The sequence below is a fragment of the Vanellus vanellus genome (genome assembly GCF_965231255.1).
Source record: "Vanellus vanellus genome assembly, chromosome: Z".
Lineage (NCBI taxonomy): Eukaryota > Metazoa > Chordata > Aves > Charadriiformes > Charadriidae > Vanellus > Vanellus vanellus.
In genome coordinates this window covers 67165181-67190445 of record NC_138908.1, presented here as the reverse complement: position 1 = coordinate 67190445, position 25265 = coordinate 67165181, and the positions used below count along the sequence as shown (strand labels likewise).

General features: G+C 37.8%; 1 protein-coding gene across 5 annotated transcripts in view; it reads right to left on the bottom strand.

The window, feature by feature from the left end:
- Positions 1-25265, bottom strand: part of PDE4D (phosphodiesterase 4D) — a gene marked incomplete at its 5' end in the record, with an annotated part of 552125 nt that overhangs the window by 215183 nt on the left and 311677 nt on the right. The window contains one exon of one of the 5 annotated variants that reach the window (XM_082497091.1): positions 7609-7733. The exons of the other annotated variants lie outside the window; for them this stretch is intronic. Coding sequence (XP_082353217.1) covers positions 7609-7733 — 125 coding nt within the window. Of the gene's footprint in view, positions 1-7608; positions 7734-25265 lie in introns of those variants that run through there. 5 annotated transcript variants of the gene reach the window in all.

Below are 25265 nucleotides of genomic sequence, written 5' to 3'. Positions count from 1 at the left end.
AGTAGGTTGGCCACGCAGGACTTGCCCTTGGTGAAGCCGTGCTGGCTGTCTCCAATCACCTCCCTTTGTTCTATGTGCCTTAGCATAGCTTCTAGGAGGCTCTGTTCCACAACCTTCCCAGGCTGACAGGTCGGTAGTTCCCAGGGTCCTCCTTTCTACCCTTGTAAAAATGGCTGTTTCACACAAGCTCACTTAATTCACCCTACTTGACACTAAATATTTGCTATTTTCTGATAATACATTTAAACCAGCTGCTTTCTTAGTTTGTACTAATTTAATCTAAACCACATTTAACTAGTTTGCTTGCAAGACTCTCATGGGACAGTGCCATAAACTACAGTTACACAAAATCCTCTCCTAATACTAGTCTAGTTATCCTGCTAAAGAGAAGTATCGCGTTAGCTGGACATAATTTGTCTTAAGCCACACTGGCTGTTAGGGTTCTTTTTGACTTAATTGTCTGCTAGTTGCATATAAATTGATTGCGTGATAAATCATCAGTTATCCTTCCAGGCATGAAAACTTAGGCTCAAATATGCGTCTAAGCTTAAAGAGTTTCCATTCTTCTGCAAAGCCACAAGGACCGTTGTTGTGCATGCTTTTAGGCTACCACCAGCCCTAGGCAAAATATTTCAGCTTTGATTTCTGACATAAATAATAAAATAATAATATATTAAATCAGCTAAATGTTAGAAACAGCAGAAGGTATTTCTGCCCCAGTAAACTGGAAAGTAAATTAATACGCAGGGCCAAACCCAGCCACGGTTGGTTCAGGAATTGAATCTCAAATAGATCAAATCTCTATTTCAATATTAGGAACAGAGGAGCTGGCTGAGAGCACTGAGAGCTTGAGTTACCTGGTTTTATTTTCTGACTGCACATCTGTCCAGACTCTTAAATCTCACTAGTAGAGACTGAAGCTAAGGTATTTTTTTCTTCACACTGCAAAAGGCTAGCGGGTTGCTACCAAAGATCAGCTGAATTGTGGTCACTCAGCCCTGTGCCTCAGACATCAGGACGACTGCTGTGTAATTTCTTCAGCCAGCTTTTCCACGGCTTTTTAAGGATGAAGCCTTGTTTGCCCTCGCTATTTCTCTTGATCTATCTCACTGCATGAAAAGATAGAACATGCGTATTAATTATTTAGATAATTTCTTAGATATTGTCATTTAAAGACATTAAGAAGTATGGCTCTCAACAGTATAAAACTGTACATTAGTGATAGGAGCTGCCTTTCATTTATGACAGAATTGCCTCAGGAGAAACAACATTTTAGATCCTCACTGGTAGAAATGACAGACTCTGAGTTTCACTACTTTTGCTGGCGCATCCCCGAGTGCATAAATCTACCATCGTTCATTGCTGTGTCTCCCTGAAATTTAGTGTTGCCTAAGCCAGGTCATTAAGATGGTATCAGTACTCTGTTTCAGCACATTGGTCTCAGTGGAGAGAAAGTTTGAAATCAGTCTCTACTTGCATGCTAAAATAATAAAAATAAAAATTATTTAGTTGTTTTTACTTTTTTTTTCTCGACCATTGCTATTGACTATATATAGTCAATATTTAATAACTGATTAGTGAACTACATTCTAACTGCAACAAGCCATGTACGCTTCAATAGTAACTAGCCCATAGTTTTTGTTAAAACATACAACAAACTTTTTATTTCTAAACTCCTTTGTTACTGTGCAAGTCATTGTAATTTCTGAAAACATACAGCACCATCATTTCTTTGTTCGGCTAATTCTGCTTATGCTGCTCAGACTGCTTTTTAATTTTTTTTTTTTTCAGAAACATCTGCTTTTTTTCTTTTTCAACAAAATCAATCAACACATAGAATAATATGACATAATACAGATTTTTAAGAATACTATTTCTCCAGTAACCCTGACTTGTGGGGAAAATCATCAAAACTGAAGTAACCAAACAGCCAAAAAAAATTACTCTTGTTTAACAACAAACTAAATGAAAAGACACTAAGAAAAACTCTGATGGTATTTTCATCATTTTACTCAACATTTTAGTGTCTATACTTGCCTAGCATTCTTGACACCTGTGACAACTCCTTTTATTGTTCTGCTTTGAAATCCTCATCTCTACGTTATGTTTCAGAATCTTACTGAAGCTTCTCTCCAAAACAAAACTGAAGTAACTTTGAATTTCTTAAGAAAATCACCTTTACTCTATTGTACGCAAATATTTACTGCAGTTCCTTTTAATCTTAAAAAAAATAAAAAAATCCATGCAAAAATACATTTCTCTAACGTTGCATATAATATTAAAATATGTTTATTAGAAGTATATAGAGACACATGAACACTAAGAAAGAGATCTATTACATTTTTCTAGGTCGTGAAAGATATAAATACTTTGCCAGTGTCCTCCAGCTAAGCCTTCTTTGGAAGAACTTCTCCCAATTACAACGTGAATCCAGTGAAAGAGAGAAACAAAAAATTACATACAATAATTAAAACTGAACTGAAATTCCTACAGTCTAAGTGAAAAAAAAAAATATACTTAAGCAATATTTTCATATTTTTTTTCCAGGCCAACAGGTTTAAAAACTTTAAATAAACCCTAAGGTTCTCACTTTACAATTTGTCTCAGGGAATTAGAGTTGAAAGTCATGCACTAAAAAGCATGCCAGCTAGTAAAACAGACTCTGCTGCACATGTTCTTTTAGTCACAGTTACCTTAAGCCTCAATTCAGCTGCACCAATGTTTTTAAAAAAGAAGAAACAAACAAAAATCAGTAATTAGAGTCTCAGTGAGCTCTATGCAGCAGCAGTCAATCATCCATGGTTTTCTATTTGCAAAGAAATTAATGTAAGAACATTTTTAATGATACACGTTAAATAGCAGATAGGTAATAACATTTTATTCATGCATCTGAGAAGAAAAGCCAGAAGGAATCAAATGGATGGCTTAATGTTAAGAAAAAAAAATATTCTACTATTGGAAATTGGTTATAAAATACATGTCCTTAATAAATTATTATTCAAAGTCTATGCCATACTGGTCACAAACAAAAGGCAAATAAACCACATAAACAGAAAGGACTTTAATAGCCTCCACACAGTAGTTTATATTGCAGGGATGTAAGGGGAGAGGGGGGGAGCAGGTCAGGACACTTAAGATCACCTGACATTCACAGTGGGAAAGAATGTGTTTCATAGAAACTGTGAAGAAGAGCATGGGCAATAAGCAAATTATTTCAGGCACTTCGCCCACAGAAAGATCACATATTAGGGAGAGGACAAAAGGGACAGAAATTGCAAGGTAGTATACTGAAAGGTCAGGAGATAAGAAGCAAGCTCTGAAACCAGCTAAACACCATCCATGACGATGGAGGATGAGGTAGGAAAACGAACGGGAATTTTGCCATAAGCAACAGTTTCGCAAGTCAGCTGAGCGTCTTTCTCAGTATGCCACTATAGCGTGATACAAGCCGATTTGAAAACACCATCACTTACTAAAGCAGCATTTATTCCAAGCACCCTACAAGTCTAGAAAGTTATCATTTCCAAAATAATCTGCCCAATGGAGATTTAGAACAAGGCAAACTGAAGGTATATGATACAGTTTTCATATGATGAAACAACATACTTTGAAATGACACTGAAATGAAACAAAAAGCCGGTTTTAGAGAGCATTTCAGACGGAACAGAGGATGAGTGCTAAGATGTTACAATGCAGGACCTGCTTGTGAAATGAAGTTGCTCACATCACCCAGAGAACGGAACAGAAACACACTCAATAGTTAGGCAGCTCCCTGTTACGGGTCATCTTATGCCACAGCTGAAAAACCATTAAAACATGGGTTTTAATAAGCAAGTTTTATATCAATATCAGGCTAACCAAGCGCTCGTCATGTTGTCACTTCCAGCTCTGCCAGTTCAACTAAGCACTTCGCGAGCAGTGATATATAACATACTATATTTTTTTAAAAAAAAGTTTCCCCCTGCATATAGGATATAATTTTCCTCTGTATCCTTTTTTCAATAGAAGAAAAAGCAAGGCATCCTTCATATCTCAATTAAAACAAATGACTTTTCCCCCCACCAATTAGTTTCCAATCAAATCAATTCCCTCTTGGAACACTATGTGCTTTGCAGCATGGTTCACCGTATATTGGGGATCAGACTGTTACGTTCTGGTTTTATGGACATGAAGATACAACTAACACATGAACATTTGTCCAAGTCCTACCTCCCACCACTGTGTCATTGCAATTGAAACATTTCCATGGATACCATTAAAAAATGATGACTACCTTGGCAATTTGACAAAAAACCTCACTTGTACTCAAATGCAGGCCTACGTGAGAAACACTCGTCTTGCTTTGACCGGTAGTATTGCAATTCCGAAATGTCACCTTATTGCAGAACAGAATCCTAATGCAGAAGGGAAATTTCAAGTGATCCAAAATTTAAAAAGGCGTTTCAGGTTGATTGAAATGCATTTGGTATTAAAAAGCTGAAATGTTCCTTTTTTTTTAGTGTTTTTCATTAGCCTTTGGGAGCCTCATGACATAAAAATCTAAACCCAAAAATCTCCTTTGAAACAGAAATTTGACTCATTTCTTCCTAAAGACAAACCAGAATTATCAGTTCGAAAATCTCCAAACAATTTAGCGTCATGTAGTTCTGTAAAAAGTTTCCACTTTCAAAAAACACTGGGAAATATCCAACTAGCACTATAAAAATATAAAAATGCTTGTCTCAGTTTTGGTAACAGCCATGACAATATTTCAAAATGTGTGTGTGTGTGCGTGTGTGTGTATGTAGACTGTTTACATGTGCAAATATGATTTTTTGGTTGTGTTTTTTTTTTCTTCTAAAAAGAGACCTACAGTTACCAAAACGATTCCTAGTCCTGACTCTGCAACCTGGCACCTGCTGTGATTATTTGGTTATGAAAGATGCAATTACTTCCCCAAGCCTTGATACCTTTCTGCATTGATGACAAAAACAAAGCCAGCTGAGAAACTTCTTGCACATTAAGTAACACAAACAGTGAGATCTTTGAGAGAAACTCTAGTATCTCACATACCTTCCAACAGCAAAAATAAATGAATGCTGCCCAATGGCAAATAATTCCCTTAAAATTCCTTCCATCCACACTCCTCAAAGACAGCAAAATCTGTGTTTTCTTCTATTAGCCACAAAATGTCCAGTTGCAAATCTACATTCAGGGAGACTGAACTGGTGTATTAGGAGGTAGGATTCTTCTTAATGACCCAGCCATCTTAAATATTGCATAGTCTAATTCAGGTTCTGACTCAAGTTCCAATAATTTCTTTCATTTCCGATATATGGATACTCCCATTAACCTTAGTCCTTCAAAATATTTCAATTATGAGTTCTACTTGCTCAAGAGCTCCTAAATAATATTTGGTACCACAAAAATAATAATTATATTCTGCTTAGAAATTCTTTACCTACTATTTTTTGCAAGTTGTGCCCTAGACTAGTGCACTTAAAAATATGACACATGAACATTTTCTGTATATTTGAAATTAACTTGTGTGTAGCATCTCTTCTTCTCCCTGAAAAAGACAGCAAGGAGTTCCAGCTGCATGGTGTACAATCTTGCACCGTTGCCTTCCTGAATTTTCTAAAGTGAAACGAACGGTAAAGAGCAATGAAACTGCTTGGCATGTGGAAGAGCTTCAGTTCCTAATAATACTTTTAATTATTGTTTTTCAACTGATTTGGGTTTGAGCTTGCATAAAAAAAAAAGGGGAAGAATGCACAGCCACACAATGCATCAACCCCTTTTATGAAAACCCTGAGATTTAAGTGTTACACCAACCATAAAAGAGTTTAAAATCTTAAGTAGAATACTTATCAAACAAGAGAGAGTCTTCTTTCTGAAAAACAGCTAGTACAGTGGCCTCAGATTAATGTGATGCCTTAGAAAGGCCTTGGAGATGAAGATGGACAGAGGTCTCACATCATATTCAGCAGATGCCAGCATCAGCCCCACTATTCTTCAAAGGTAGCAGAGATGGGAATACACTCCCCATTGTTAAGACAGTATAAAGAAGGAAATTTCTCTGGCTCACACACACAAATGAATCACTGGTGGTAAAATCAAGTTATGAATTTGTACAACAGCATTTGAATTTCACTTTTTTTTTTTTTCCTCCCCAATATGCCCCCCACCAGTTCTGATGAAGTTATATTGACGTGTACTCACCAAAGACTGCAGTCTACATGGTGGCAAATCATTTACAGAACAGAGAAATATGCCCTTCTAACACCAAAACCCGAAAATTCTGGATTTAATATAGCCTGATATTATCTTAGGACAGGGAAATATCATCTTGAGAAATTTAAGTATTACACTGATTTTTCAAACTATGAACAATGAACAGTATATTCAAGAGGAAAGCAGATTTTACAGAGAAATCATGGAGGTCTCTAAGCATCTTGCATTAAATCAATAAAGCAATTCCCTAACATGTTAAAATAGGAAGTTTTCTTGAAATAGTACTAAAAATTTTCTTATTAGTCTGATTAGCTTTTTTTACAGAGTATTATTTTTAAATTACATTATCAAAAATATTGTGAAAAGACATGATTTTTTTGGAAACTGGAGAAAGGTTTTCATTTAAGTTTTCAGATAAGATTTTTCATTGTCCATGTTAAAGTTTGGATTTTTGTATTTAAAATCTACATATAACTTTGTCATTTCAGTACAAAATATTCTGTATCATATAGGCACATGAAGGACTTCAGGTTATAAATGTTGATTTAACCTGAAACTACTTTTGGGAAGGCAACTGGAATAAAAGATTGTTTTTCCTAAGGTAACTTTTTTTAGAATCCACTAGTTTACATTTTACTCAAAAGAGCCTCTGCTAAAACACTAACCAGATACCAGCAGTTCTCTGATCCCACAGGGAACTTCACATCTGTTTTTTCCACTAGGACGAAATCAAGGGAGGTTGGGTTTTTTTGTGCAAGGAGTTTCATTAATTCTTTCAATTCCATTCATAAAGGAAGTTTCCTTTCATGGCACAGTGTGATAAACCTGAAGAGAAAGAAATTCTGCCACACTGAACAATACGGAAAAGGCGTTTTCAACTAGTTTGCTAAACTATGAAACAAATATATTTCAGTTAAAAAGACAGAAAATATTCCATATAATGCATAATATGACAAAAAGGATTAAGAAGTAATTTGTGACTAATCTAACTCCTAGTATATTCTTGCTTGAAATTTAGAGACAATAGCCTTAGTTTACTTGTATTTAAAAACTAAGTAAAATTTCTCCCCTGAAAAAGTGTTTGTTTGTAACTGCACATATACACAGCCCTGTCTTGTCCAAATGGTAAATACGCGGAATATATCGTTCATATCTTTGTGTAAAACAAATATAACGTTGTGCTGCTATATTTATTGCTGTTACCCGGTATCGTATTTTTTCCTTTTTTCACTACTCTTCTCTTCCACAATTCAATACTGAATACAAACACAGCGAGATGTTTTTTTCTAGCACGCCCCTTCTCCCCCTTTCTCTCCACACAAGCACAGAAGGGTTACAGGCAGCAAGCTGCAGACCAAGGCAAACGCTTTGCTGAAGAATAATAAAGTCTCATACCGTCTCCTTTGCTGTTTAATATCAATTGGCTTGTTAATAGCATAAGGCGATCCGTGAATGTAAGCACTCCGGAATCTGGCCACCTTCTCCAGAGTCAGGTGCTCACAGCTAGACGGTAAGCTCATTTTATCCCAACAGAAGCGGCATAAGACTAACAGCCAAAAAGATGCATTCCTGGGAGAACTGGGAACAAAAGGCTACATAGTCAACTTCATTGAAGTACGCTGCTCCAAAGCAGCTCCGGTGCCTGGAAAGCAAACGCTGCTCGTCTCAGCCGCGGCTGCCACCCTGGTGGATGCAGGAAGCTGGCTGCTTATTTCCACCCAGTCATACTCCAACCAATTACTGATTAAGCAGATAAAGCGGAAAGCCTCTCAGGAACAGTTTCCCCCACCCCTGGGCACTAATCTTTAATCGTTTTTTTTTGGTGGAGACAGGCTGTAAGCACAGCTTAATCAGCTAAGACCAATGTCTGAAAAAGCCACAGACTGAATGGGCCAGGAGAGGTACTTTGGCGTGTATCTAAAGATCGCTGTGGGAGGAGGAGGATCTACCCTCCGGTAGATTTGAAAAGGTTGAATAACTTCTCAGATTCATGGTATGAACTGAGAATTATTAGATTTGTTATACAAGTGGTTTCAGGATTTAATCTCTGTAAACACAAAAAGATGATCATATATTTTATGATATATTTTATGAAGTTTTATGATCTGTGTTATGTTTCTTATTGCAGAGCAGCACATTCTCCTCTAACACAACGTAACAAAACGCGTGCATAACCTCATATAAGAACTTATCCTGCCTTCGGTCAACAGCAACATATTACGTTGTTTTCCCGTATTAGAAAAGACACTGTGGGTTTTTTATACATTCAACTAATTATCCATGGGATTGCCTTTATTTATGAAAGTGCCTCCACTTGACCTCCACCATCTCAGCCTCTGTGCAATACTCCTAGAGGTCCCAACTACAAAAAAGCACAAAAGTAGTACTTCAGTGCTGCTTTCACAGACAATCCAATCATGAAGTGGATTTTACGCTGTAGCATGAGAATTTGAGGGATACAAAGGAGATTTACACTCAGGACAGAAAAAGCTCTATCGCAGAAAACTGGTCAACTGCGGGGATTTTGTGTATATAATATATAAATATTATATGCACCTAAATCTATCTGGCTAATATTAATCCTCTTGAATTGTTGGAATTAAATCAAAGGAGGCTGCAAAGGTGGAACCCCAACAGGAAACAGGACAAAAAGAAAGATAAGGCTCCTTGCAAAAACAATGGACGGGGGAGTGTTCCCGAAAGGGGAATACCCTCTGCCTGGCTCCATCCAGGGTGGCGACATTTACCTTTCCCAAGCCACTGAGCACTGGAGAAGGAAAAAGAAGCGAGTGGCAAGAACTTGCCCGCGATGCCTCAGCAAAAGCCCACAAGTAGCAGGGACACCCAACAGAACGGGAATCGGGCTGCCTCCCCTGGGCACTGCTAAAATGAACTGGAAGGAGAGGTTCCTGCACGATGTGCCACAAAAAGTTCAGATGCTCAGCTCTGGGCACAGATGTTTGTTCACCTTTTGCTCGATGTGCTTTATACATTTGAAGAGACAGAAAAAAACCCACCGTGGTTCTGCCTTTGAAAAGTCTGATCTTGGAATAAACGTAACTAATCCTCAGGTCAGAAGTAACCAGTGACTGAGTTGCACTGGACTGGTGCTCCAGGGCTGCAGCTGCAATACGGCCACTCGGTGCGCTGCCACCCCCAGTGCCTTGCTGGAAACAGAAGCAATTTGTCCTGTACCTTTAGAGGGGTCAAAGTCCTTGTAGGACTTTGTTAAGTGACAAAAAAGCCAGGCAAAAGGTGGACAGTCATCTGTGCTTTACCCGTTCCTTGCATCTAATCAGTGTAACAGATAAGCCTTTCCTAGGTTCTAAATTCTATTTGTGTCCTGAAATGTTTGTGTCTGTATAACTGAAGTATAATTTTGCATGCACAGCTCTTGTAAGATTGAGTTCAAGTTAGCTAAAATTTATACTGCATTAAGAGCCACCCTAAGGAAAGACGGGTGCATGCTCTCGAAAGGTGAAAATGACTGAAGTGAGGACATCTGAAAATCTGAATTAGTCTTTTTAATGTGACAATAATAGTATAAGGCCACATCTGGTTCTATTTAAGGAATAAGATATCAGCAGTTAAAAATCCTTTAGAAATTAGTTCAGCTTTGTACCACAGAAAGCTAAAATGAATAAATTAGTCTAATCTAAGCCGCAAGTAGCAATTCTCTAACTTGTAAACACAGCCATTATGAAAAGAAAAACCTAAAAAGCAAACAACCCACAACCTTTTAGATTTTTTACTTTAGTTAAGAAAGAAAAAAAAGGTAAGAAAGGCAGGGAAATTTAACAATCATTTAACAATAATCAGATTAAATTCAAACAAAGAGGATTTTTTATTGTTTGTGGTTTGGTTTTGTTTTGCTCTGGTTTTTTAAAGTGCAACTAAAGACAGCTGTAAAGCAGTATTTCTGTATATAGAACAGCTTCTTCCTCGTTAATGCGGTGGAATAGCTTCTTTCCATTTCATAATGGGTACATACAACACACAACTGGAAATATTTGTTCTAGATACAAAAATTTACTTAATCAATGCACTGAAGATTCTTCTCCAGGGAAGGAGTTAAAGCGTGCAGGGCAGCACTTCAGCCGCCATGCTGTCTTGGTAAGTTCTCTGCTGCACTGCTGCTGCCTGTGCCCCAACCAGTGCATCCACTGGGCAGCCCCCAGCAGCCATCGGCTGGAGGAGCTGGGAGGCTCCCGTCTCCCTCGCAGCAACGTTCCCCTCTTCAGAGGCGATGCTGATATACCGGGAAATTTATGGCAAATGGTGTCTTTCCATCGTGGTCACACGTCAGCTGGGTTTTTGTGCCAACTGCAAAGCATTTCCAACACGTCTGGAACGCCCACTGGGCACGACTATTTTTACCTTTTTTTGGCATATTTTAAGTATGGAGCTATTCTAATTTTGAAGTCTCGCTGACATCAATTATGTCCAGTGGAACTTGGCTGTTAACGGAGAGCTCTTTTTTCCTCAGGGAAGTATGAATCTTTGAAAACTATACACTAAACGTGTTCAGCTTTAATACCTTTTTTAAGTATGCAGCCAGAAAATGTGAACTTACTTTGACATAATGTTTCAGAAATTATATGTGTGCAGGTAATTAGACCGTATCCAAATTATTATCAACCAGAAAAACTTCAATAGAACAGTATAGCACCAGGATATACCAAAAGTATTTAGATACTGGATTGAATTTTATGGAATTTTAGCAGAAAAATTAAAAATGCTTAATTTTGATATTTTAAGAGCAATCAAAATTTTTCACTTTAAAGTATTTACAATATAAAAAGCACTCAAAAGTCAAAATTTAAGTGAAATACGTATCTTACATTTCTCAAAATGAAATATTTAAGTCAGTGTAAAATTAATCCATCTGAGATTTCCCTTTGGGGGGGGGGGGGGATTTTGAAATTTTGAGTTGCCACACAGCTTAATTAAAGGTATTTCAAAACACTTGGCAAAAATGAAACTTTAATTGTAGTTTATGTCTATAACATAATTTAAGATTAGAATGTTACTTCCCAACTGCTGGTTTTATAAATAGTTTTTCAACATGTTTCTTTTTTTTAAATGTTGAACTTTACAGTCAGCTACATCTTTATTATCCTTTATTCATATACTCAAATCCCAGTGAAAAAGAGAAGACCACCATTGTGTATTTTAAGGAACTCCATTCATTGCGGGACATGGAATATATGTATGAATATTGTCTGTATCAAATTTTGACAATGTCTGCAAAACTTTGAAAAGTTAGTTTGATTTGTGTTTGTCACCAGGAAATAACCAGATATCAAAGAATAATTGTGAAAATATTCTCTTGGTGTTTTGAGACATTTTATGTCAGGTTTTAACTCTTATTACTACTAGTAGATTGCACTGCTATTTATACTAGATGGCCTCAGACAATGTCATGGGCTTCCCTTGACTACAGAACATTTTAAGAAAATATCAGTTGTTCCTCACATTCACAGCCCAAGCATATGAAAAGATTTTTCTTGGTCTATATTCTGGCAGTTCATCTACTAAATAGACCTTTTTCTCATGACAGGAATTTCTTCCCAGAAATATTCTGAATGACAGAAAATTGACAGATGACATGAAAATTGTTTGGCAACCTGTGACAATTTTTTCTGATGAAGATATGGTCAGTCCAGAATACGGAAATAGTTAAGAACCTTCTTTTTTTTTATATTCATAGATTGCACAAAGCTTCCCCCCCTTTTAATTGTTTTTAGGATTTCCCCTTTATATTTATTTATTTGTTTAACTCACTCTTCTAAATCTTGCTGTTGAACATTCCCTGACTGCTGAATACTGGCAACTATTTGCCTCTCAGCAGGTGAGCAAAAAAAAAATCAGAGAACATGTATTATTTCAATTCTTCTCTCTTGGGTGATGAATATTTGATTGTCCTTACTATCTTTTAGAGGGTTACATTCTTAAAAAATGTACTGCTGATTCACTTCTAGAGAAGATTTCTGCAGGGATTGTCTAAAAATTTGCTCATATATTTTTATTAAGTGCTGAATGTACTCTGACAGACAATGGTCTGAGAAAGTATGCCATGTGTCTCAAGAAGTGTCAGCCAAAACAAATGCCCAAACAAAAATCCCTAACATAAGGTCATATAAAAAAGTTGTGAACAAGAACAAGCTCTTACTTATACCACTGCACAATTTCTATATATTTCACAATCTATATTATGAGTCCATCTGTTACATATGTTACAAAAATGGTTTTCTATAATACGTATCAAGCACACATGCTGGAAATGACCCCAGGTTCAAAGGTGTGAGACAAATATTCACTAATGGCGTATGCTTGGCTTAACTTTGTAATGTTTTGCCATACTCTAGCCTTAAATTTGCCTTACAAAGATTAATCTGTTTTTAACATACACTCTTTTAACTCTGCCAATACACACTTTTGCTTTTGAAACATGGGGCTTCATAGTGCTGCCCTTGAAGACTCTTTTTTTGATTCCTACAAATTTTTCTTCCCTTTATTTCATTAAATACCCCAGAGAACTTTTCATGAAGACCTTCTGTTCTCTCCCTTACTTATCATAAAGCCATTAGAATAGCCACACTGGGTTCATTCAGCGCAGCACCCCATTTGCAACACTCGCTAAGCAGCCTACAATTTATTTGGCATATATACTAATGATAAAGCCAGAAAGATTATTTCAATAATCACCTTGAAAAAAAATAATAATGTTGTTCTGACAGAAAAATTATTTAAGGGCATAAAGTAGCTGATAAAAGGAAGCAATTAAAAAATCAAGAGTTCTTATTAAATCCTGTCTCCAACCATAGACAGTCAGTGTCACTGTATATAATGTTACTCATTAAAAAACATTAATGACATACTGCTGTAGTTACACAGCAGAACAATTCTGTTTATTCATCTCTCCAAATGAACATCTTCCTTGAACATCAGCTGCTACTACTATATTTAGAATAGCAAGGTAGCAATGCCAACGTTGTTTATTGAATAGGCAAAATAAAGACATTTTAGAAATGTTAGGTGCTGTTAATATGCATTACTTCTGTAGCATACTGACTACCAATTTGGCCGTTTAGGATTCAATCTGTATATTCTGTACAGGTTAATAATCAACTAATTTCTGAATCCATTTCTTAGGTATATACCTGTGTTCTTTTAATGTGATATCACCTTCCATGGATTTATTTCTTATTTTGCCAAAACCAAACATGTATCATGTATTTGCACAGTATTCATCAGGGCTAAATTAAAATTTACAATGTACAGGTGAAAGACTATGTATCCCATTACAGGTTTCCACTGACATCTAATTTTCAAGAAAGACATTTTCCATTAGAAATTGTCAGTTTACGAAGGTTATAATTTCTGGTTAATTTTCAACTTTTATTGGTTGTTTAATTAATAACTCCATTAATAAATCAAAGTAAAAGGACTATGCTGTCCTCTTTAACACTGCTGTTATCAAGATTTTCTGACTCACTTAGAAACACTGCAAAGAGTAGACATCTCTCCTCTGTATAAGTCGATCTCCATACTCTATGCCATTTGAAAAAGTACAGTATTGGTCTAGTAGTATTCATTATCTCTTCCCAACGTGATATGACCAGGCTGTCTTGAAAACTTCCGTTAAAAACAAAACAAAGCAAAAAAAACCCCAAAATATTGTCCACGTGGCTCTCATGTGCCACACAAATCACCCATGAAAGAAAGAGAAGGACATCTTCAGCTTAGTCCAATTGAGGAAAAAAAAAAAAAAAGTAGTGATACCCTTTCCTGAAGGCAAAGGAGTCTTAAGTTCTACAATGGCTAGGAAAAAGGAGGAACTTTTGCTCTAAAAAAGGCGGACGTAGCATAGTCATGGTATATAGCTTGATGCTGCTCCTGCCAAGCTGAGTTCTTCCTGCTCTTAGGAATTTTCACAGTCCTGTTTACAATGCTGTTTAATACTATCCACCACCCTAAATACTTAAGGGTTTCTTTAGGAATCAAACCTTGAATATCTTTTCCTTATCTTTCAATTAGAATCACTCTTAAGCTCCTGAGTGTCTTCCAGTAGTCTCGAAGTTACAGCAACCCCCCAGAGCTGAATGTGGATGAAGGTGTGGGTACGCGGACATACAGCTGAGCTGCATGCCGGCCTCCCTCTTGCTCTTGGTGATACACTGCTGTTGTTGTGTTGGCTAGGGTGCTCATCTGAGCCCTTGGTGAACGGATTCAACTTGTTAACTGGAAGAGCAAGAACAAAATTCAAGCAGTGTTCTGCTAGGCTAAGCATTTGAACTTACGGAATGAGACGAGTTATTCCCTAAGGATACCTATGTCTTTCCATTAAGATTGCCTAGTACGACATCCCCAAACGCAACACAGGTGTCTGCCTTTAGCCAGGTCTGTCCCATTCTTATTGCCCCATTTATAGAAATGTTGAACATTTTCATTTGCAAGTGTTGATGATGAGATATTTGAGCAAAAAGGTGCTATAAAAAAAAAATAATTGAAAAGTCAGGACTTCAGTATTTAAATTTAGCGCCAGATTAATTAGTGTATATTTCTGTAGTTAACCTTTCAATGTCTGACAACAGAAGCACTGCTACCATTTTATCTGTTCAGGTTACTGTAGAGATAAAGACACAGAACCTTTGTCAAGAGCTCAGATATTACACTGCTGAACATTTCAGAAAAGTGAACAAAGGAAGTAACAATTTGTTTTCCTGGTTAGGACTCACAATGCTATACAGACTTTGGAAATAAGGTGTTTTTTTTTTTTTTAAAGATAGGGACTCTCCACAAAGAATAGTAAAGATAGAATAAAAAACAGTCAGTCCTGTCTGTCTCATTGCATACATGCAGCTAAGGTCCTTTGTAAAATCTGACAATTATACAACTGAAGACTATCAGTCTGTGTGTGCAGGGTCAAAATTAAATTTATAAAGTAAGGATAATTTAATTCTTTCCAAAGTTGGAATGTCAAAGTTTGCAACACAGATTTTTCTTAATGCATTTGTGGATGTTGTTTACCTGGACTTTAGTAAAGCCTTTGACAGAGTTTCTCACAGCGTTCTCCTGGTGAAGGTGGCTGCTCATGGCTTGGATGGGTGTACTCCTCCCTGGGTAAAAAACTGGCTGGATGGCTGGGCCCAAGGAGTTGTGGTAAATGGAGCTAAATCCAGCTGGTGGTCGGTCACAAGTGGTGTTCCACAGGGCTCAGTACTGGGGCTGGTTCTCTTTAATGTGTTCATCAACGACCTGGACGAGGGGATCGAGTGCACCGCCAGTAAGTTTGCAGATGACACCAAACTGGGCGGGGGCATGGATCTGCTTGAGGGTAGGAAGGCTCTACAGAGGGGTCTGGACAGGCTGGATCGATGGGCCAAGGCCAATGGTATGAGGTTCAACAAGGCCAAGTGCCGGGTCCTGCACTTGGGTCACAACAACCCCATGCAGCCCTACAGGCTTGGTGGCTGGAAAGCTGCCCAGAAGAAAAGGACCTGGGGGTGTTGGTTGACAGCTGACTGAACATGAGCCAGAAATGTGCCCAGGTGGCCAAGAAGGCCAATAGTATCCTGGCCTGTATCAGGAATAGTGTGGCCAGAAGGACTAGGGAAGTGATTGTCCCCCTGTACTCAGCACTGGTGCGGCCGCACCTCAAATAGTGTGCTCGGTTTTGGGCCCCTCAGTACAAGAAAGACATTGCAGTGCTGGAGCATATCCAAAGAATGGCAACAAAACTGGTGAAGGGTCTGGTGCACAAGTTTTATGAGGAGCAGCTGAGGGAACTGGGGTTGTTTAGCCTGGAGAAAAGGAGGCTGAGGGGAGACCTTATCACTCTCTGCAACTACCTGAAAGGAGGTTGTAGAGACGTGGGGGTCGGTCTCTTCTCCCAAGTAACAAGCGATAGGACAAGAGGAAATGGCCTCAAGTTACTCCAGGGTAGGTTTAGATTGGAGAGTAGGAAAATTTTCTTCACTGAAATGGTTGTTAAGCATTGGAACAGGCTGCTCAGGGAAGCAGTGGGATCACCGTCCCTGCATATATTTAAAAGACATGTAGACGTGGTGCTTAGGGACACAGTTTAGTGGTGGTTTTGGCAGTGTTAGGTTGATGGTTGGACTTGATGACCTTAAAGGCCCCTTCCAACCAAGATGGTTCTATGATTCTATAATTTTTTTTTTTGGTATGGAGTTTTAAGTATGTTGCAGCAGATAAAGCAAATTGAAAAAATTCACAGTTAGGAAAATAGTGCAGAAATTATAGTCTGAAATTATAGAAACAGAATCTAGAATATAGAAATTATAGAAACAGAATCCCTTCTTTCCACGGAGATCTTACAAGTACTTCACTTTCCACTGTGACAGCTGTAACACTTTTCTTTGTGCTGCACCAGCCATATTGCATCGAAGTAAAACAGAGTATTGGATTCTTTTCCTTGCTATCATCATCCCAATTCCTGATCTCTGCTGGAAATGAACTTCAGTCATTGCAGAGAAAATTGTGTGCTGAATTGCAACTGAAACCAGTAGAGAATCTGCTTTCACACAGAGGGGCACAGCTTCTGCATTACTGCATGTGGCATTGTGACAGGTAGGCTATTATGATTTTCTTTTGAAAGAAAAGAATGGGTTTATTTCTCTTGCAGGAAGTGTTGGGTAGGGTTTCCTTTCCTGTTTCAAACTGTTGGAAATAATTAGCAGTTAGTCGTCCTCTCTTCCTATGTAATGGATATACCTGTTTCTGTTCTATGTCTATTATGGATAAGTTTTGATTTCTATCAAGATAAAACGCAACACGCCACCATCTCACAGGAAATCATTCTCTACAAAATGGCTTCATTGTAAGAAATGAGTCACTACTTCCCAGGCTAAGCTGCAAAGCAAGATTTAGGGAAAACAATACTCTCACTAAGTATTTGCAAAAATTACTTAACACCCCTCTCATATTTGATGAGCATGTGTTGAAGATAAGTATAAAAGTGAGGAGAAAAATAAAAATCAAGCCATTATCTCACTTTTGTATTGTAAGCAATCATTCACACATGATCATTTACAGTAATGTGTAAGTAAACATCATCACAAAGCTTTTGAAGCTTTGTAGCAAAGGCTGGTTTTCATCACCTTCAATTTGAAGTCCATTCAAACTTGTTAAACATATGGCTTTGTTAAAGACTACCAACAAAGGTTACCTACTCCTGTGTTATCAGAGCCCTAAACTAGTGAAGAAAATGAATTCTGCTCTGAAGTGTTGACACTAATCAGGATATTAAAATTAAAAATGCAAGAAGTGACCCTTGCCAACATTTGAACGTTTTCTATGGCTTGAGGTTAAAACCATCTTAGGTATAACTGAAGCAGCTAAAAAGCCAGAGGGAAATTTCAGGAAAATTGCACTGCAAGTCCTGAGACAGAGGTAGGCAAGTTATTTCCAGAGCTGAATTTAGGTGAATTATAAAGGTCACCACCCCTTTTGTTTTTTGTAAGTGTCAGTGTAGATCCCAGTGCGGACAACTGATAGATTTTATCCCCTCGGGATGGTGGCAATGAGAAGTTCCAGCATAATCAATCAGAAAAGACTGTAATGACACTCTTAGGCTTGTCACATGATCCTGTTAACTTTATGTGCTCGACACAGCTGAACATGTTTCTTGTTTGAAGATTTCGAGAACTCCTCTATCTCCAAGTTGGCAGAGTCTTGCTTGAATGTGGATGCAGCAAACCTTCGTGTTTGACAGGACAGATACTCAAAGATATACTCTTTTATCACAGCAGGACAGAACTCAAAAAGATTGTGTGGAACTTACAGTCTTTTTATCTATTCAGACAGACTTTGTCACCTTTGAAAAATTCGTCCCTTTTTCAGAAACCACAGAGAAGACTCTCCATAGTTCTTTTGATATAATAAAGCAAGGCTCAAAGTAAAATTTTAAAGATGTTACCAGTGAATGAATACCTTCATTTCAGTGGAATCTTGAAACCACTTTAGTAACTGATTTAAGAGGATGTTGCTGTGAAGAGTCCTTTAGGGAGATTTGGCCGTTATTGTGCTCAAAGCCTTTGTTGAGCTCAACTGTTTCCAGTTGAGGAAGTAGACATTAGAAAAAAAAAAAAAATCTGCAGAAAGGAGTAATGTAAGAGAACAGTTTGAAAAAGGCCAAAATGAGACTGTTCATGAATCATAGGGAGGTGATTGCAAGTCTGAGGCAGGAACACATCCTTTGGTACAAAGAGAAACATTCTTTGGTACAAGTACGTAATCACAGAATCACGGAATTTTCAGAGTTGGAAGGGACCTCTAGAGATCATCTAGTCCAACTCCCCTGCTAAAGCAGGATTGCCTACAGCACATTACTCAGGACTGCATCCAGGCGGGGCTTGAAAATCTCCAGTGATCTCCAGGGAAGGGAGTAATAGATTCAATGACTTTGCATTTGGATGAAGTATCCAACCATAGAATCATAGAATCATAGAATGGTTTAGGTTGGAAAGGACCTTGAAGATCTTCGAGTTCCAAGCCCCCTGCCATAGGCAGGGACACCTCCCACTAGACCAGGTTGCCCAAGGCCACGTCCAGCCTGGCCTTGAACACCTCCAGGGATGGGGCCTCACAATCTCTCTGGGCAAACTGTTCCAGTGCCTCACCACCCTCAGAGTGAAAAACTTCTGCCTAATGTTCAATCTGAACCTGCCGTCTTCTAGTTTAAAGCCATTCCCCCTCGTCCTATCACTACATGCCCGAGTAAAAAGTCCTTCCCATAATAACAATAAGTCCCAACCATAATAACATGAAATCAGACCTTGGAGCCAGACAGGCACAGATTTAATTTCTATCCTGGATGAATTCACCGTACATCATAGTTCCTTTCCAGACCAAGTATGTAGATTTACCTACAAAAACAGCACAGAAGATGTGGCCTCATCCAAATACAGTTTCAGAATATGGGCCATCTGTTTGTTGAGAACCTAGCAACTAAAAAGCATCAGAGCCACCATGGCTTACGTCTGGCAAGTCAGTTCCATTTCAGTGCCAAACTCTTGAAGCAAAAGGCTAAGGTGGAGAAGTAGCAAGAGTTAAATTTTGCAGGACAGTATCCTAGAATCATAGAATGGTGTAGGTTGGAAAGGACCTTGAAGATCATCTAGTTCCAACCTCCCTGCCATAGGCAGGGACACCACCCACTGGACCAGGTTGCTCAAAGCCCCATCCAACCTGGCCTTGAAGACTTCCAGGGATGGAGCTTCCGCGTCTCTGGGCAACCTATGTCAGTGTCTCACCACCCACGTAGAGAAAAATTTCTTCCTAATATCTAATCTAAATCTACCCTCTTCCAGTTTAAAGCCATTATTAGTGCTCGCCCTATCACTACATGCCCTTGCAAAAAAGTTCTTCCCTAGCTCTCCTGTAGGCTCCCTTTAAATACTGAAAGGCTGCAATAAGACTCTGAGGAGCCTTCTCTTCTCCAGGCTGAACAACCCCAACTCTCTCAGCTTGTCCTTATCGGGGAGGTGCTCCAGCCCTCCATCATGATATGGTATAGTAGTGTACAACTACATAAGCAAGATCTCAAAAGATGATATTTCACTTTTTAAAAAACTAACATATTTGGAGACACAGGACAGCTTTTTGTTTTCTGGAAGCCTCACTGAAAAAGAAAGTACTGTCTTGAACATTGTATTTAAACTTGAAAACATATGAACTATTCTAGAATAAATCTCTATGGCAAGAATGAAAAAAAGATCCAATAGATATCACTGTTGTCACTCTTAACACTTTGTGGCCTAATAACAAAAACAAAAATCCATCCAAACATATTGAACGCTAAATCCAATACAGTGTCCAGCTACTCAACAGTAATAAACAGATTTTGCAAACTAGCTTTGTATTTCCTTCCATTTTTTTTTTTTTTTTTAAATAAAGCTGTAGTAAGAATTGTATTCCTACCCTTTGCTAGTCTTGTAGTTCATAAGGTTGGGGAGGACAGACAGAATATATGCCAAAAGGATACAGGGGAGAAGATGGGGAATAGAGTCAAGCTGAGAGAACAGCGCAGGAAGGGGTGAGAGGCAGGTCGGAGACAGGACAGAGAGCAAAAGCAAGGAAGTCCATGGTTATCCAACAATACTGAAAGTTTCCTGTCGACCTTTGGTGACAGGGTGCAGACTGGCATGCTGGATTGCGCATGTTAGTTCCAGTTCCAAACTGGAAGAGGGCAAAGCCATCCAACTTGGGGAAGAGGCAGGAAACAGACCACTCTTCTGCACTCAACAGGGCGATATTAGATACACTTTTGTAAATGGCATCCAACAACCACGCACATTTGTCACAGGAAGTGAAGAAGATAGGAACTGCCACAATCTCATTTGTGTTGCAGGGAAAGAAAACCCTGTCTTCTTACTACTTGCTCAGTGGAGTGAGTTAGAAAAATCTGTGAAAGGATTACTACCTTCAGATCAGTCACAAACTAAAAATTGAGTAGAAAACCCCAGCTCTCATAATTTCCCTCTAGATCCCCTGCATTTTCTGTCTGCAAGAGAGTCACTGTACCAAAGTCAGCTAGCCCTGTAGTCCAGGCTTATTTGTATTGGAGTTTTTCATCAGTCTCTCTGAACAAACTACGTGGCAGTAGCATTGTACATGCATCCCAAATATGGAAAGTATGCAGCATGTTTACCTTATAATCATCCGATGTTATCTTAAGCATGTGACAGTGTTTGCCACAAACTGAGATATGAACAAAGATTTTGAGCTTATCTCAGCTGCAACAAGACAAAACAGGTACATTTCCATTTCTGCTGTCATCAGCTGTAGCACACACTACTAATGACTGCCTCTCTTTTATTAGCACATTTGTTCCCATACTACGATCTACTACACTCCTGTCTCTGTGAGTACACAGCTTTAATTCTCGTAGCAGCCTGTTAGGAGATATGTTATGTGCTCTTTCGAAGAACACATTTTCAGTGCTTAATTCTGTGCCCGCACCATAATGCAGCAAGTATGGAAATGACATGGAAAAAAAGCCCAGTGTATGCTAAAGAACAAAACTTTCATAAAAAAAGAATTCAAATACTCAGGCTTTTAAGTCAGTAAGACTCTGCTACTAAATACATGTTTTGCATCCAGTCTTCCTCTAACATCAAGAACAGCTGCATATTAAATTGGTTTGACAAAACATGTTAGATAAACATTAGTAGAAGTGTCTAAAACTATTCCAGGTAAAATGTCAATATTTAAAACCAAAAAAGATTAGGTTAAAAAAAACCCCACTCCAAAACAAGGCTGCATTTTAGTTCAGCTTCATCTGTGTTTAGGAGCGTGCAATTATGTTTGTGCAATTTCTCATGTACACGCATGAGATACTATAAGATAATGTGCGCAAACACAAGATATTACCTAAATAATACAGTTTGCACAGTTGAACGGTCCCTGCACAAATAAATAGAGGACCTTACTTGAAATGTGCCTTTTTTCTTTATTTTGCATGGTACAAAAGAAACACATTCTACCTTCCAAGCCCCAATTCCTTTCCTTTTAGGGACCCCTTTCTGAATGGTTCTATTTGTGCTCTGAGGATGGTAACACAGGGATCACAGTAGCCAGTTCTCAACAGGGTCCTTGTCAAAGGACTCGCAAAAGTCAGATTCAACATTATTTTCTGTCAGAAAGCATTCAGCTCTACGAAGTGTACTTGTACAAAAAGCGCAAAGTTTGCCAGAATCACATCTCACAGTCGATTTTCACCACATCGTGGGACTCGCTTCTCTCCCCCAAAGGGTGTTATAAATGAGAAGAAAGAGGTTTAAAGTTTTAGGTAATGAACACATAGTCACCGGGTTTTATATATATATATGTATATATTAACACCCATTAATCCCCTCCCCTTATATGAAATGCATTATTTTGAAGGAAAATATTGTGGAACAATATATTTCTTCATTTACCAAAAGCTTTACAAGACTGTATTCGTTATGAAATTATTTTTTCTTTCTAGAATTACAGTGCAAAAAGATCTCTTTTTTTAAAATCACTGAGAAAGACAGTTTTCATCCATGACAACTCAGAACAAGATACATTATTTTAGTATTATGAGCAGCAAAATATAGCAACAGTAGGTATTTTGTATGAATTTTTAAACTAGTTATAATGAGATGTTAATGAGGTTTCTTACTTCCCTATTACAGCCAGACAAATTTTGCTATGCCAAAACCACCGTATTGCCCTCTACAGATTATTTTAGTAGCATACTTCATATCAAACCGCTCATTCTGTTTGCGTGAAGCATGTTACCTCCTATACACCTGAACTACAATATCTATTATGAAAATCCTTAAAATTATTTCTTTATTATAATGTTAGACAGTATTAGTCTCCCTAATATTTGCAGAACAAACACAGAAGTTTTAAGGATCTCAACGTAAAGTAGCTACATAGATTCATCAACAAAGAACACTACATCAAATGCCACAAAAAGAACGCATCAAATATGAAAAGAAACAGCACGTGTGGTTTTTGATTTGTCGTTATTGTTGTTCCTTCAACTTATTTATTTTAATTAGAAGAATTATTTTAATAGATGGATTGAATAATTTTACTATCTATTATAGACAAAAAGATATGGCGATCTCCTATTAGCAGAAACCTGTAACTATTTAAGGGAACTGCTCACTGTAGGTGAAGACCAAGTTAGGTCCTGGAAAGCACCGGAGTGTGAGATTCATGTTTCTGCAGCAAAAAACTTCACTTGTCTCATTTTCCCTGTAATTATCTTTTTTTTTTGTCAGTTTCCTCCTCTCTTCCTCTTTTTCTTCTCCTTGGCCTTCTTACTAAAAACAACCAGTCCTAGCTGGCTCAGGGTGTATCCTGCATTTCTGTGACTGTAACTACAATGGAAGCTATCAGTAATGTTGCAAAGGGCTTCAGTTCAGCATAGGACAGCCAGATTTTTTAGAAGCTCAGAAGGCCATCTGTTTTATCTGAGATTGCTTCACCAAATGGTTGTGAAACAAACCCCAGAGAACCACAGTTTGCTGCACTTTTCCATCTTTTTCACTTTTCACTTTTGTTTGTTCTTGCCTTGCTCCCCTTCAAGGAAGCAAGACCAAATTGTAGTTAATAGTGAGAGCATCACCACCACTTCAGATACTTTATGTAACCCATTTCCCAAAAGGGAAATTTCTTCCATCTTTAATATGATCCAAATAACTGTCAAATATGGAGATTTCTGCCATCAAAACTCTCTGGCTATGCTCTATTTCAACCTTTTAGCAAATAAAAAGCCTTTACGTTAATAACACGATCCTGGACCAGGGAGAGGAGAGAGCGCTGCCTGCTGTTCACCTGGGCAGCCTGCAAGTGCAACGAGCGTTTCATGAACAGTTGCTGTATTCAACTTCTCCCCTCTCACTAATTCTACACAAACTAATCCTCTGTAACAGTTACATTCCTCCAAAAATAAAGGAGATGAGCACATAAACCAAAATGAATTCTTACCAAATGGCCCTTCATTTTTGTTGCCTTGCTCTTTACCTTTTTTGTCGCGCTTCAAGAAGGCAGAGAGGAACGTTAGGTTTTCTGTCAGTTTAGTGAAGAAGAATACAAAGAGTACTTACCTAGAAAACAGAACATTAAGAAAGGAATTATTAGAACATGGAAGCTTACATTTTTTACTTACATCATTAGCACATACAAATATTTACAGAAGCACTAGGAAATTTGATTGTTTCTAGGTACCAATGATGATTGTTTGTAGGTACCAATGCTAATTTTTTTTAAGTCACTGCACCATGAATGTGAAAGCACATATATATATATATATATGTAAGGACACTTTATTTCTTTGATATACAAAATTATTTCCAAATTTTGTTATGAATCTCCTTTCTTATAGGCATTGTTCATGAACACATCTCTTAGAATACTTAATATTTGATACAGCACTTATATTTGACAGCTTCTGTACAACATACTTCTCTTTTCCATAGACAATCTCATATAAATTTTTATTTCAATTATCAACTACAAAATGAGCTGCTGATATTTTTTTTGGCGTAGTTGTGTTTAAAATTAGCTTTTCCCACTATATTTACTAATACCAAAACATGTAAGTAAAACGTGAACTCTCAGATCTTCATAGAAAATGAAGTTTTGCAGCCATTATACATATAAATAGATCAAATCTTTGATACAGTAAAAATGAATTACTGCCAGCATTTTATGATCTCTGAAGTTGTTTTGCTATTTAGTTCCACTAGAAAATTCTATGACATAAATTGGGACAACAGAAAAAGAGTATAAAAATCACTTGAATTATAGGAAGAACTATATGAAAGGAAAAAAGAATGCCCTGCATTTAAAATGTGGCTAGATCACCAGGAATTTTACCAGTGCTCAGGACAGTGTTTCTCTCTAGCAATTTATCCAAATCATGCTAACAATAAACAGTAAAGAATTAGTGTTTTAAAAAATATAATCTTCAGTAGTCTAAAAACATATATTCTATCACATTTGTTACATACATAGGGAGGTTCCTGGCCAAAAAAAAAAAAAAAAAACCTCCACAGCCTAAAAACACTAAAAACATAAACCCAAAGAATAAATCCCTATTTTTCAGCGCTACTGAATTTCCAATCTATTTTACTTTCAGCAGAAATACCACGAAAATATGATTAATGAATGGCTGAATGCTCAGTCCAGAAGCGACAGCGAAGAGCCTCATGAGGAATACACGGCTCTGCAAACGGCCCTGACAGACGTTAGAAGTCACTGCTCCTGTAAAACACATGCTCTTCTAGTCATCATTTTTCTGCCCTGCTTTTGATGACCTCTTCCTCAGCAAAAACCAAAATCAACCCCTGGTGTTGCTGACTAGTCTAACATCTGGAATTTTCAGGCTTCAGTATCTGCTTCCTCTTGGTATTCTCAACTACTCACAATTAATGAGACTCCAAGCACACACCAATCCAGATGTTAATCAATGACAGGTGCAAAACTGTCACACCAGAGTGGAGAAGTTACTCGCCTGCCTTTGAACTGATCGGACTACCCTG